Source organism: Ornithorhynchus anatinus, chromosome 2, assembly GCF_004115215.2.
Source record: "Ornithorhynchus anatinus isolate Pmale09 chromosome 2, mOrnAna1.pri.v4, whole genome shotgun sequence".
Taxonomy (NCBI): Eukaryota; Metazoa; Chordata; class Mammalia; order Monotremata; family Ornithorhynchidae; genus Ornithorhynchus; species Ornithorhynchus anatinus.
In genome coordinates, this window is record NC_041729.1 from 24,232,237 (window position 1) to 24,244,244 (window position 12,008).

The 12,008-nt window shown below is 48.8% G+C and overlaps 1 protein-coding gene across 2 annotated transcripts in view; it reads right to left on the bottom strand.

The window, feature by feature from the left end:
• SRL (sarcalumenin) overlaps positions 1 to 12,008 on the bottom strand; it is a 67,503-nt gene that overhangs the window by 13,001 nt on the left and 42,494 nt on the right. For both annotated transcript variants that reach the window (XM_029058090.1, XM_029058089.1), the window contains exons 3-4: positions 5,133 to 5,231; positions 2,126 to 2,221 (exon numbers count right to left, since the gene is read on the bottom strand). In XM_029058090.1, the coding sequence (XP_028913923.1) occupies positions 2,126 to 2,221; positions 5,133 to 5,231 (195 nt within the window). The remainder of the gene's footprint in view (positions 1 to 2,125; positions 2,222 to 5,132; positions 5,232 to 12,008) is intronic.

Sequence of the window (12,008 nt, forward strand, 5' to 3'; positions counted from 1 at the left end):
ACTGTGTCCAGCCTGATTATCTTACCACAGTGCCCTGCAAATAATCAGCACCCAACAAATGCCACAGTAATTACCTCTTCCTACACAACTGGGAGACCCTTATGAAGAGTCCATTTGCACCCAGGCAAGGAACACCAGGCCCTCTGGCAAGCACTAGCCTCTGGGCACATCCAGAAAAAACACCCCACTAGGACTGGCAAAGAGGCAGACGGGTTGAAAGGATTGCATAATTCCTGACTCTCGCACAAAGAAGCCTCACAGAGGCTTTCTGTTTTTAGACACACCCAAATGAAACAGAGGGCAACCCAAACTATGAGCTTCCGCTCTTTCCAAGACCAACTATAATTAGAGTTTCCCATTTTAGACTGAACCCAGCACGCACGCACCAGAGGAAGCCCGGCCTGGGGCTGTTGCAGTTGGAGATCTCCCCCCGCAGAGGGCATTCGCATTACAGCACTTGGGGAGCCTGGGGAGCCCAGAGGGCTGGAGAACTGGGGGGATATGAGAGGGGAGATGGGGGAGAGAAGGAGGGATGGGGTGGACACGCAAGCCAGATCCCACGGGCGCACAGGAGCAGCGAGGCTCCAGGCCAGGGACCAAAGAGAGAAACTGGGAAAAAGAAGTCGCTGCTCTGAGCTGCACAGACTTGATGGCCTTAGGATAGAGAAGGGCCTGCTGGGAACCCACAGATGGAACCAACCAGGATTGGGGTTTTTTTACGGTATTTGTTAAATGCTAACTATGTGCTGTTCTAAGCGCTGGGGTAGATAAAAGGCAATCGGGTTGTTCACAATCCCTGTCCCTTAAGAGGCTCATAATCTTAATCCCCATTTTACAGATGAGGTAACTGAGCCCCAGAGAAGTAAAGAGACTTCCCCAAGGTCACACAGCAGACAAGTGGTGGAGTCTGGACTCGAACCCAGGTCCCTCTGACTCCCAGACCTGTGCTCTATCCACTAAGCCACACTGCTTCTCTAGGTCACACTGCTTCTCCAGTTTTCCAGTCTGGGCCACCCTACTTTGATCCAGGAAGAGGTGAGAACGTAAGATGGCTCCCAAATTGTCATTAAGTGAAATAACATGTAAAGCAGCAATTGCCTGAGAATCAGGATGGCCTAATGGGAAGGGCAAGGGTCTTGGGAGTCAGGGGACCTGGCTCTGCCACTTGCTTGCTGTGTGAACTTGGGCAAGTCACTTAACTTCTCTGTGCCTCGGTTACCTCATCCATAAAATGGTGATTCAATACCTGTCCTTCCTCCTACTTAGAATACAAGCCCTATGTGGGACAGGGATTCTGTCCAACCTGATTAACTTGTATCTGACCCAACACTTAGAAAAGTGCTTGACACATGGTAAACACTTAAATACCATAATTATTCAATCTGTTTCTTCTACATCCCAGTCCTTACACTTCCCTCTTCTATTACCCGTGTACTTACTGTACATAGATCTTGTCTCTCTCGCTCCTCTCTCCTTACTCAAGTCCACCCCTTGGCCTGGAACTCCCTCTTCCCCTTTCATACATAACAGACCACCAGACCGTCATCATCAAAGCCTCACTAAAATCACATCTCCTCGGGTCTGTACCCCTTGAGGACTTTGATACCCCACCTGCAGTCCCGCAGCACTTATGTACCTATCCTTACTTTCTGCCATTTATTTTCATGTCTGTCTCTCCCCACTAGGTTGTAAGCTTCTTGAGGGCAGGGATCATATCAATCAATCCATCATATTTACTGAGCGCTACTGTGCGTAGAACATTACACTAAGCACTTGGGCAAGTTTCGATATAGCAATATAACTCAGATGGTAAAACACATTCCCTGTCGCACTTGGGTGAGTTCAATATAGCAGTATAACACAGTAGGTAGACACATTCCCTCCCCTCTACAGTCTAGAGGGGAGGATAGACATTAACATAACTAAATACCTTTTTCATCAACTTATCAACTCTACTGTATTATGCTCCTCCAAGCCCTTAAGCATACAGTAAATGCTCAATTAATACCACTCATTGATTGATTAGGTTTGGAATAGGCTGGAGAGTTTGGGGCCATAATCTCATACACACACATATACACATCACCACAAGAGTCCCACGGTCCAACCTTGTGTACAGCTGTACCTGTAATCTCATGTTGCCTCAGCTCATTGTACCGGTAGGATTGCTCCAGGGGTTTGATGGAGGAGTGGTAGATCTTTCTTAACCGCTGTAACACCCCTGGAATGAAAAGAGGAGAGGGAAAGGAAAAGGAAGAGCCAGAGTTCGATTCCTCCCTCCTCCCACCCTCGCCACGGCTGTCCGGGCCTTGATACCTACATCCTCCAACAGACTCATTCCATTCATCTTCCATGACGGTGTGGATGGGGTTCACTCGGAGAAGCTGATAAGACATTTGATTCCCTTCCCCTAGACTGAGAGCCCTATGTGGGACAGGGGCTGTGTCCACCCTGGCCACCTTGCAGCAAGGCTCAGTGGAAAGAGCCTGGGCTTGGGAGTCATAGCTCATGGGTTTGAATCCCGGCTCCAACACTGTCAGCTGTGTGACCTTGGGCAAGTCACTTAACTTCTCTGTGCCTCAGTTACCTCGTCCGTAAAATGGGTATTAAGATTGTGAGCCTCATGTGGGACAACCTGATGACCCTGTATCTCCCCCAGCGCTTAGAACAGTGCTCTGCACATAGTAAGCGCTTAACAAATACCAACATTATTATTATTATTATTATTATTACCCCAGGGTGTAGTCCAGCACGTGCCACACAGTATGCATTTAACACATACCACAATTGTGATGATGTTCGGGGAAACAGGAGGTCCTGGAACTTCATTCTCTGCCACCTCCACCCAGGGCCATTTGGAAAACCCAGGCACACTTGAACTTGAGAATTATATAACAGGAAGTAATCTTGAGAGGCTCTCTGGTGCAGTCTCCTGTACCTTTTTTTTTTTTTTGGTATCTGTTAAGTACTTACTATGTACAAGGCACTGTATTAGGCACTGGAGAAGATACAAGATTAGGGATTGCAGCATGGCTCAGTGGAAAGAGCCAAGCTTGGGAGTCAGAGGTCATGGGTTCTAATCCTGACTCCGCCGCTTGCCAGCTGTGTGACTTTGGGCAAGTCACTTAACTTCTCTGTGCCTCAGTTACCTCATCTGTAAAATGGGAATTGAAATTGTGAGCCTCACGTGGAACAACCTGATCACTTTGTATCCCCCCAGCACTTAGAACAGTGCTTTGCACATAGTAAGCGCTTAACAAATACCACCATTATTATTATTATTATTATTATTATTAAGATAATCAGGTTGGACAGAGTCCCTGTCTCATATAAGGCTCACAATCTTAATCCTCATTTTACAGATGAGGTCACTGAGGCCCAGAGAAGTGGAGTTACTCAAAGTCACACAGCAGACAAGTGGCAGAGTTGGAATTAGAAGCCTCTGACTCCCAGGCCCATGCCCTTTCCACTAGGAAACTGTTCTTAGCGGGAAGCCTGCCTTAGTCACTCAGAGCAAATGGGTGCCCACATGGCTTTTAGAAGGCCTAAAGTGGTAGATCCACTTGGATTGTGAGCTCCATGTGGGACAGGGCCTGTGTCTGACCTGACTATCCTGTGTCTATCCCAGAGCTTAGTATAGTGCTTGGCACATAGTAAACGCTTAACAAATATTATTATTACTATATGAAGATACTGAGAGGATGCAGACAAGCACTAGGATACACCTCCCACAAATGTAGACCCCCCATTTGGCAACTCTCAGCCTCTCCCACATGAACACAGCCACTCCAGGATTTACACTTGCTACTCATACACTCTCTGACTAAAATATATTGGAGTGGAAAAGTTCTAACACCTAGAACAGTCACCTGAGGCAGCTGATGAGTGTTCTGCACACAGTAAGCACTCAAAAAATATGACTGACAATGAATGAATGAATCTCTAGGGCAAGTGGTATGGCAAAGTGACAGAGCACCAGTATAGGAGCTGGAGGACCCGGGTTCAAGTTCAAGCTGTGCCCCTAACCTACTATGTGGCCCTGGGCAAATCACTTAACTTCTCTGTACCTCAGTTTCCTCATCTGCATAATGAGGATAATAATCCCTGCCTTTCCTACCTATCTCACAGTGTTGTTGTGAGAGCTGAAATGCACTGATTGAAATGCCGAATTGTACATTCCAAGTGCTTAGTACAGTGCTCTGCACATAGTGAGCACTCAATAAATACTATTGAATGAATGAATGAACTAATTAATGTTAGAGCACTTTGGGAATAAAAAGTGCTATAGAAAACCAAGGTATTATAATCTCTGGCCTGGGCAGGGAGGTCAACAAGTTACTAGGAAACCTGACCCAGTACCTTCAAGACTGTGAGCCTGTTGTTGGGTCAGGATTGCTTCTATCTGTTGCCGAACTGTATTTTCCATGCACTTAGTACAATGCTCTGCACACAGTAAGCACTCAATAAATACGTTTCAATGAATGAATCTTAAAGCAGCTCTGGAAACAGTTCTGGGCGAGTGATTCCAATTCTTGGGTTAAAGGCAGAGAGCATGGGAACGGGGCAGCATCCAAAAGCACTGTGCTTGAGGAGGTGGCTGGAGCAGTTTAATCTAGCCTTGGTCCCCCTCTAGACTACAAACTCATTGTGGGCCAGGAATATGTCTGTTATATTGTACTCTCCCAAGTGCTTAGTACAGTGCTCTGCACACATTAAGTGCTCAATAAATACAACTGATTGATTGGGACTCACAAGGTAGATGCGGGGCCACCTCGGACCTCGAGGGCAGCCAGCAGGGTTTGTGAAGGATCCTGATGGCAAGTGCCCTCTCTAGAGGCAATGAGACTTCAGGGAGGGGTCCCCGGCTTGGGCTGGCAGGGCTAATGCCAGCTCTGCTGCTACCATGGGCAAAGCCACTGAATGCCCTGTGCTCAGCGACTGAGATGGGGGCACTAAAGCGGCAGCGCTCCCGGCCGAGCCCAGATTGCAGAGTTCTGGTGGCCCGACCCAGGCGCCACCAGGGCTGCAGTGCTGACCGGCCTGTCTCCCTCCCTGCCTGCCTCCACTCCCTGCTCCGCCACCACCACCTCTTCCTCTGCCTCCCTCCACCCCACCCGCTCTCTCCCACTTACCTGAGAAGTCATCTGCTGGCTTGTCTTCATTCAGCATCAGGGTGTTTTCTATGTGGGAACGGTCTCTTATAGGGAGCTCGATCACATCTTCTGCCTCTTCTGAGGAAAGAAGCACAGCTGGGTTAAGGCATATTGGCAAGGAAATGGGCCCACCACCTAAACTGGCCCAGAGCCCCAAGAGTACTGCCCTCCTTCTGCCCTTCCTCCTCCTCCCTCAAAGCCCCTAGGAGCCACTCACGGTATTCACTTCAGGGAAAAGACTTCCGTCCTGTGACCCACCTCTTCGGCCATTCCTGCCCTAGCACCTTCCTCTCCTGCTCCTGTGGCCCTTTCCTTTCTTTTTTCCCCTTTTTTCTCTCACTGTTCTTGCTCTTTTGGTCTTAGCGGGGCCATAAGCCAGGCAGAGGTAATGGGAGCCCTATGGATCTGGAGGGCAGCCTACCAGTCCTATCTGCCCGAAGCTGAGGGCTCTACCCTACACCCCTTCTGGAGATGCCCACCTCCCCTCTTCTTTGCTGCAAAACTGGCAGGTGTGCCCAGCAAGTTCTACTTTCTGCCACCAAACTGTAGTAAATTGGGAAGGGGGCTTGGGCAGGAAGTCCACCCAGATGCCTGGTCTCCAGCTGAGGGGGACAAGGAGACAGGAAAAGAGGAATCACGTTTCGGTTATTTAAGAATCTAGGGTCACCTAATAACAATAATAACTGTGGTATTTGTTAAGCATTTACTATGTGCTAGGCACTGTTTTAAGTACTGGGGTAGATACACAAGGGACTCACAGTCTTAATCCTATTTTATAGAGGAGGGAACTGAGGCACAGAGAAGTGAAGTGACTTGCCCAAGGTCACATCACAGACAAGTGGCGGAGTCAGAATTAGAACCCGTGACCCCCAGCCCCATGCTCTATCCATTAGGCAACTCAGCTTCTCACTTAGGCCACACTGCCTCCCAATTCTGTTATACTGCTATAGTGTAGTCTCCCAAGTTCTTAGTACAGTGCTCTGCACACAGTAAGTGCTCAATAAATACAATTGATTGATTGATTTAACTATGGAGATGGAAGGGAGGGGGGGTTGGGGGAACCCTGCCTGCAGGCAGGGACTTTTGTCTGCCTGGCAAGGCATGGAGCAGGTTGAGAAGGAGGAGGAGGAGGAAGGGCATGGGAGCACGGAGGAAACACAAAGCAGATGTTTGGGGCTCTTGACGATTTGCTCAGTCTCCATAATTTCTTGGGCTTGGGAAAGAAGCGAGGACTGGGTAATGGACACATCTGCGTGGTTTGCTCTGGGAATGGGAATATTTTAATGCAAACTGGAGAAGAGAGATGCAGAATGGCAGGAGGTGGCGCATTCAGAACTGCCATTCTACGTATAAAGTGAAGCTTGAGGCTTGTCAGCCCTTAGCCTCACTCCTGTAGGCTCATGGGGACCATCTCGACGGCAGTTTTACCCTACTCTGGACAGGTCTGACCACCCGAGACCAGGCTGGAGCCTGGTTTCAATGTGTGCAGCTGGATTTCTACAGGCCCACGTGGCAGGAATCTTGCTTGGGGAGCTGGAGAGTAAGAATGGCAGTTGGCAGTGTGGACTAATGGAAAGAGCAGGAGTCTGGGAGTCGGGAGGCCCGGGGTCTAATCCGTGCTCTGCCGCCGGCCTGCTGTGTGACCTCGGATTAGTTACATAAACTCTCTGGCCCCAGTTTCCTCCTCGGTAAAATGAGGCTAATAATACCCACCTCTCCTGACCTCACAGGGATGTTGTGAGGACAAAATGATACAACTGATGGGATGTGAATGCATTTTGGAACAGTAAAAGACTTTTACGAAGAATTCAAGGTACTATTGTTAATAGGAATCGTATAATGAAAATGGTACTAATAGGTGCTTACTATTGCCAAGAACTGTGCTGTTGCAAAAGGCCATCAGATCAAAGGACCCTAGAAAGAGAGAGAAGCCTATGCCCAATTAAAGAGCAAGGACTGACTGGATTCAGGCTGATTTTCGACTACAACCCAGCACACTCACCTTGCTTCTCTAATGCCAACCCACTCATTGTACCTCATCCACACCCTGCGTCTGGCCTGGAACTCCTTCCCCCTTCAATCCAACAAACCACCCACCTTCTCCACCTTCAAAGCCTTATTAAAAATCAAGTTCTCCTTCAGTGAGCCTTCCCTGATTAAGCTTTCTTTTCCTCTACTCCCTTGCATTTGGATTTTTACCTTTTTTTTTCCTAATGGTATTTGTTAAGTGTTTTCTGCATGTAAGGCACTGTACTAACTGCTGGAGTATAGAGAAGCAGGATGGCTCGGTGGATAGAGCATGGGCCTGGAAGTCAGAAGAATCTGGATTCTAATCCCGGCTCTACTACATGCCTGCTGTGTGACCTTTGGCAAGTCACTTGACTTCTCTGTGCCTCAGTCACCTCATCTGTAAAATGGGGATTAAGAGTGCAAGCCCCACATGGGACAAGGATTCTGTCCAACCTCATCAACTTGTATCTACCCCAGCACTTAGAACAGTGCTTGGCACATAGTAAGCACTTAATAAGTACCATAATTATTATTACACACAGGTCAGTCAGTTTGGACACAGACCCCGTCCCACATGGGGCTCACAATCTTAATCCCCATTTTCCAGATGAGGTAATTAAGGCACAGAGGAGTGAAGTGACTTGCCTAAGGTCACACAGAAGATAAGTGTCAGAGCTGCAACCAGAATCCAGGTCCTCTGACTCCCAGGCCTGTGCTCTTTTCACTAGGACATGCTGCTTCTTTATTCCCTCACCCTCAACCCCCCAGTGTTTATGAACATATCTGTAATTTTTTTTAATGTCTGTCTCCCCATCTAGACTGTAGGTTCCTTGTGAGTAGGGAATACGTCTGCCAACTCTCTTATACTGTATTCTCCCAAGCAATTAGCACAGTGCTCTGCACACAGTAAGCCCTCAACAAATAGAAGCACCATCGCCTACTGGCAAGAGCACGGGCTTAGGAGTCAGAGGTCATGGGTTCTAATTCTGACTCCGCCACTTATCTGCTGCGTGACCTTGGGCAAGTTACTTAACTTCTCTGTGCCTCAGTTACCTCATCTGTAAAATGGCAATTGAGACTATGAGCCTCCTATGGGACAGGGACTGTGTCCAACCTGATTACCTTGTATCTACTGCAGCACTTAGAAAGCTGCTTGGAATACAGTTAGTGCTTAACAAATACCATAATTATTATTATTAAATGTGATTGTGTGTTCACAGGAGTGTCTTGTCTGGACCCCCTTCCTAGCTTTCTCTTTTTTTTTTCTCTCTCTCTCTCACCTCCCTGAATCTTTCCCTATTTTTCTGGCTCTCTGTCCATCTCTTTCTCTGCCCCCAGTCCTTGACTGTTGCGTCAATCCTGGAGAAGCATCCACAATCCCTAGTTAGGGCAGGAGAGCAGCAAGGGAGCCAGGTCAGGCCCTGTTGAACAGGTGGCGATGCAGCTGGAGAGGAACCTGCCCAGGAAACCCACCCCTGGCTCAGGAAACCCAGCTGCCGGCCAGGAACCCGGGATGTTCCTCTGAACCTTCTGTACGGGCAGTCACCAGACAAACTGCAGAATGGCACCTGGTGGCCTGAGACTCTTACATACCTTCCAACCAGGGAGAATTACTGGCACCGAAAGTGCCTGGTTCCACGCTGCCCTATGTGCTATGCTGTCCTCCCAGGGGTTCCAGAGACAGATACCTTTTTTCCTCCTGCTGAACAGTACTTATGGGCCTTCAAGTACCTGCCATTTTTAGTTACATACTGTCAGTCAGCTTTTTTTATAGTCCCCCTCTACACTGTAAGCCCTTTGCCGGTAGCGAACATAAACACGTCTATCAACTGTTGTATTCTCCCAAACACTTAGTACCGTGCTCTGCACACAGTAAGCGCTCAATAAATATCATTGATTGATTCATTTCAGATGGGGCCCTGAGATAGTTTTCTGAAGATGCTTTAGCTCAGTCCTCCCCTTGCTCCTGGGATGGCTGTTCCCTGAGAGCAGAGGGGAGGACGACCTCCTGGACCTAAATTTAGCCGAGGTGGAGGGTGGAATCAGCCCACCCCGAGCCAAATCCTGCAAAGTACAGGGGGCAATGGGGCTGGTGGCAGCACCCCCAAAGGAACATACCTTCCCATCCCACAACAGGGAAGGGAGGGAGGAAGGGAGGGAGAAAGGAAGGAAGAGAGGGAGGGAGGGAAGGAGGGAGGAAGGGAGGGACAGAGGGAGAGAGGGAGGGAGGGAGGGAGAGAGAAGAGCCACATGATCAACTGCTGTGCATACCTCAGAGCGAGACCAAGCCCATTTTCATTTCAATATCATTCGGTGAATTGTATTTATTGAGTGCTTATTGTGTGCAGAGCACTGTACTAAGGAATACAATAAAACAACATAACAATGTGCTACCCACACTGAGCTTACAGCCTAGAGACACCACCGAGGACCAGCCCTTTCCCAGTGGCTTTTGTCAGTTCTGGGGGGCAGAGCAGGGAATAGCAGCCAGGGCCACCAGCTAATTCCACCAATGCCTGCAGAGGGAAATGGAATGACTGAGGCTGAGCTTGGGAAGATTTTGAAGTGAGTTCCTACTCAAAGTGGTGTAGGCAGAGGCAAATCTGCCAGCCTTGCAGTGCACGTGCTTGTAATTTATTTCTTTATATTAATGTCTGCCTCCCCCTCTAGACTGTAAGCTCACTTGTGGGCAGGTAACATGCCTGTTATATTGTTAAACTGTACTCTCCCCCAAGCACTTAGCACAGTGCTCTGCACACAGTAAGCACTCAATAAATACAAATGACTGACTGACTCTTCCCACCACAGGCCCGCTCACTGCCCTGGACTGAGCACTGTCATTGGTTTCCCCAGTTAGTACCCAGTGCCTCTGGCCCGGCAGGTCTACGGCTCAGGGAGGAAACTGCTCTTTGTAACTGAAAGACTCGACCCACTCCCGCACAGCCGCGAGCGGCGGGGTCCTCTAGACTTCCACGTCATCCCTTTGCCAACCCCTGCTACACACACAGGACTGGATTGGTGACAGACCAGGGCAAGACAGACAAATGGCCACCCTAGTGTCTGTTAAAAACTCTGGCCAGCCTCTGGGCCCTTTCCCTGGCTGAGAGATCACAACCTCCCTGGGCCTTCTTTCCCCTATTTTCATGGAACAACGATAGCTCCCTCTCCCTCTTTTAAGAGATAAAGACCAATAGCAAAACTGATGTGAAAGCAATCTGGAAAACGAAGAATTTTATATAGAAATACAGAAAGGCCTACAATTTTCCCTCCTGGACATTTCGTGTTCAGTGAACATGAGGTCACCAGGCTTGCCATCTGCATCCTAGCTCATCCCATTCTTAAACTATTCCCTTAGCCTTCTTTTCCAGACTAAATCCCAATTCCTTTAGTTCAGCAGGAAGGAAAATACAGTAGTTTGTCAGCCTTCGAATCCGTGGTCTTTCCTAAAATCTCTTCAGAAAAATAAGCAAAACTCCTTTCTCATTCCCCTTTCTCAATCCTGCAAGTGCTTCCCAGGAAATAACCAAGACGCCCAGAAGGATTTGTATCAGAGCCACCTCCTTAGGGTCTTGGATTCAGTGAACTCTCCGAGTTCCTCAGAAGTGAAACCACAAGAATGGTTGGCAATGCTGGGGCCTCAGCGTTATCAGAAAGCTGGATGGGTTCCCGACCTCATGTCGGTCCCCACCCTGCTGGGCGTCCATGCCCAGGGACGGACCCGGGATGGGTTTGATTGGGGAAGGTGAATACATGGAACAATCTGCCCTCTCACCTCCCCCTCACTTAATTAGGATTTGGTTTGGTCCTGCTCAAGCTGTTTGGGCCCAAACAGGACCAAGCCAGCCAAGGCATCTCTGAGCCAGGGATTCGGGTGCTGACCTTGGGGATCTGGACCAAGCCCTGGATACCCAGATCTGAGAACAGCGGTGGGAACTGTCCTGCCCTGGGCTGTGCAGGGACCACCACATGTTTCAACCCCATTGGCTGACTCTCTGGGCACCTTCGGACCCAGGATGAACCAGGAAGATGAGGACCACCAGGGTTGGATATGCAAAGGTCGTCCCTGAGGCAGCCCTGGGCCTGCTCAGTCCCGACCCCAACCTATTGTGTTAGACCCGTTCCAGCTCTCTTGCCCCCCGGGAGGAAGTGGCGACTGCCCTAGTCCCAGAACCCAGTCAGACGTCATTTGACTTTGAATCCCAAGTTCTGACTTGCCAACAGCGCCAGCTAAAGCTCGCTGGAGTAAAGATGGTGCTGTACTGATCTCTGCTGGGAGCACCAAGAAAAGTAAAGATCCCTGGGTTGGGAAGGGAGGGTGAGCTCGTTGTGGGCAGGGATTGTCACTTTTTATTGTTGTATTGTACTTTCCCAAGTGCTTAGTACAGTGCTCTGCACACAGTAAGTGCTTAATAAATATGACTGAATGAAATAAGACTTCCCGCTCCAGGGGAAGGACTTCAGCAAAAAACAGATGAACTGAGAATATTTTTGAATGAATCTCTCTTCTACCAGATTTCTCCCTCTGTCATATTAACCACCTGGGCTGAGCCTTAGTGAATGCCTTTCAGAAACTGTGTGGCCTAGTGGGAAGAGCTCAGGCCTGGAAGTCAGAGGATGTGAATTCTAATCCTGGCTCTGCTACTTGTCTGCTGTGGGACTGCGGGCAAGTCATTACATTTCTCTATGCCTCAGTTACTTCATCTGTAAAATGGGGATTCAATACCTGTTATCCCTCCTTCTAAGACTGTGAGCCCCTTGTGTGACAGGGACTGTGTCTGACCTGATTAACTGGTGTCTACCCCAGTGTTTAGGACAGTGCTCAACACATAGTAAGTACTTAACAAA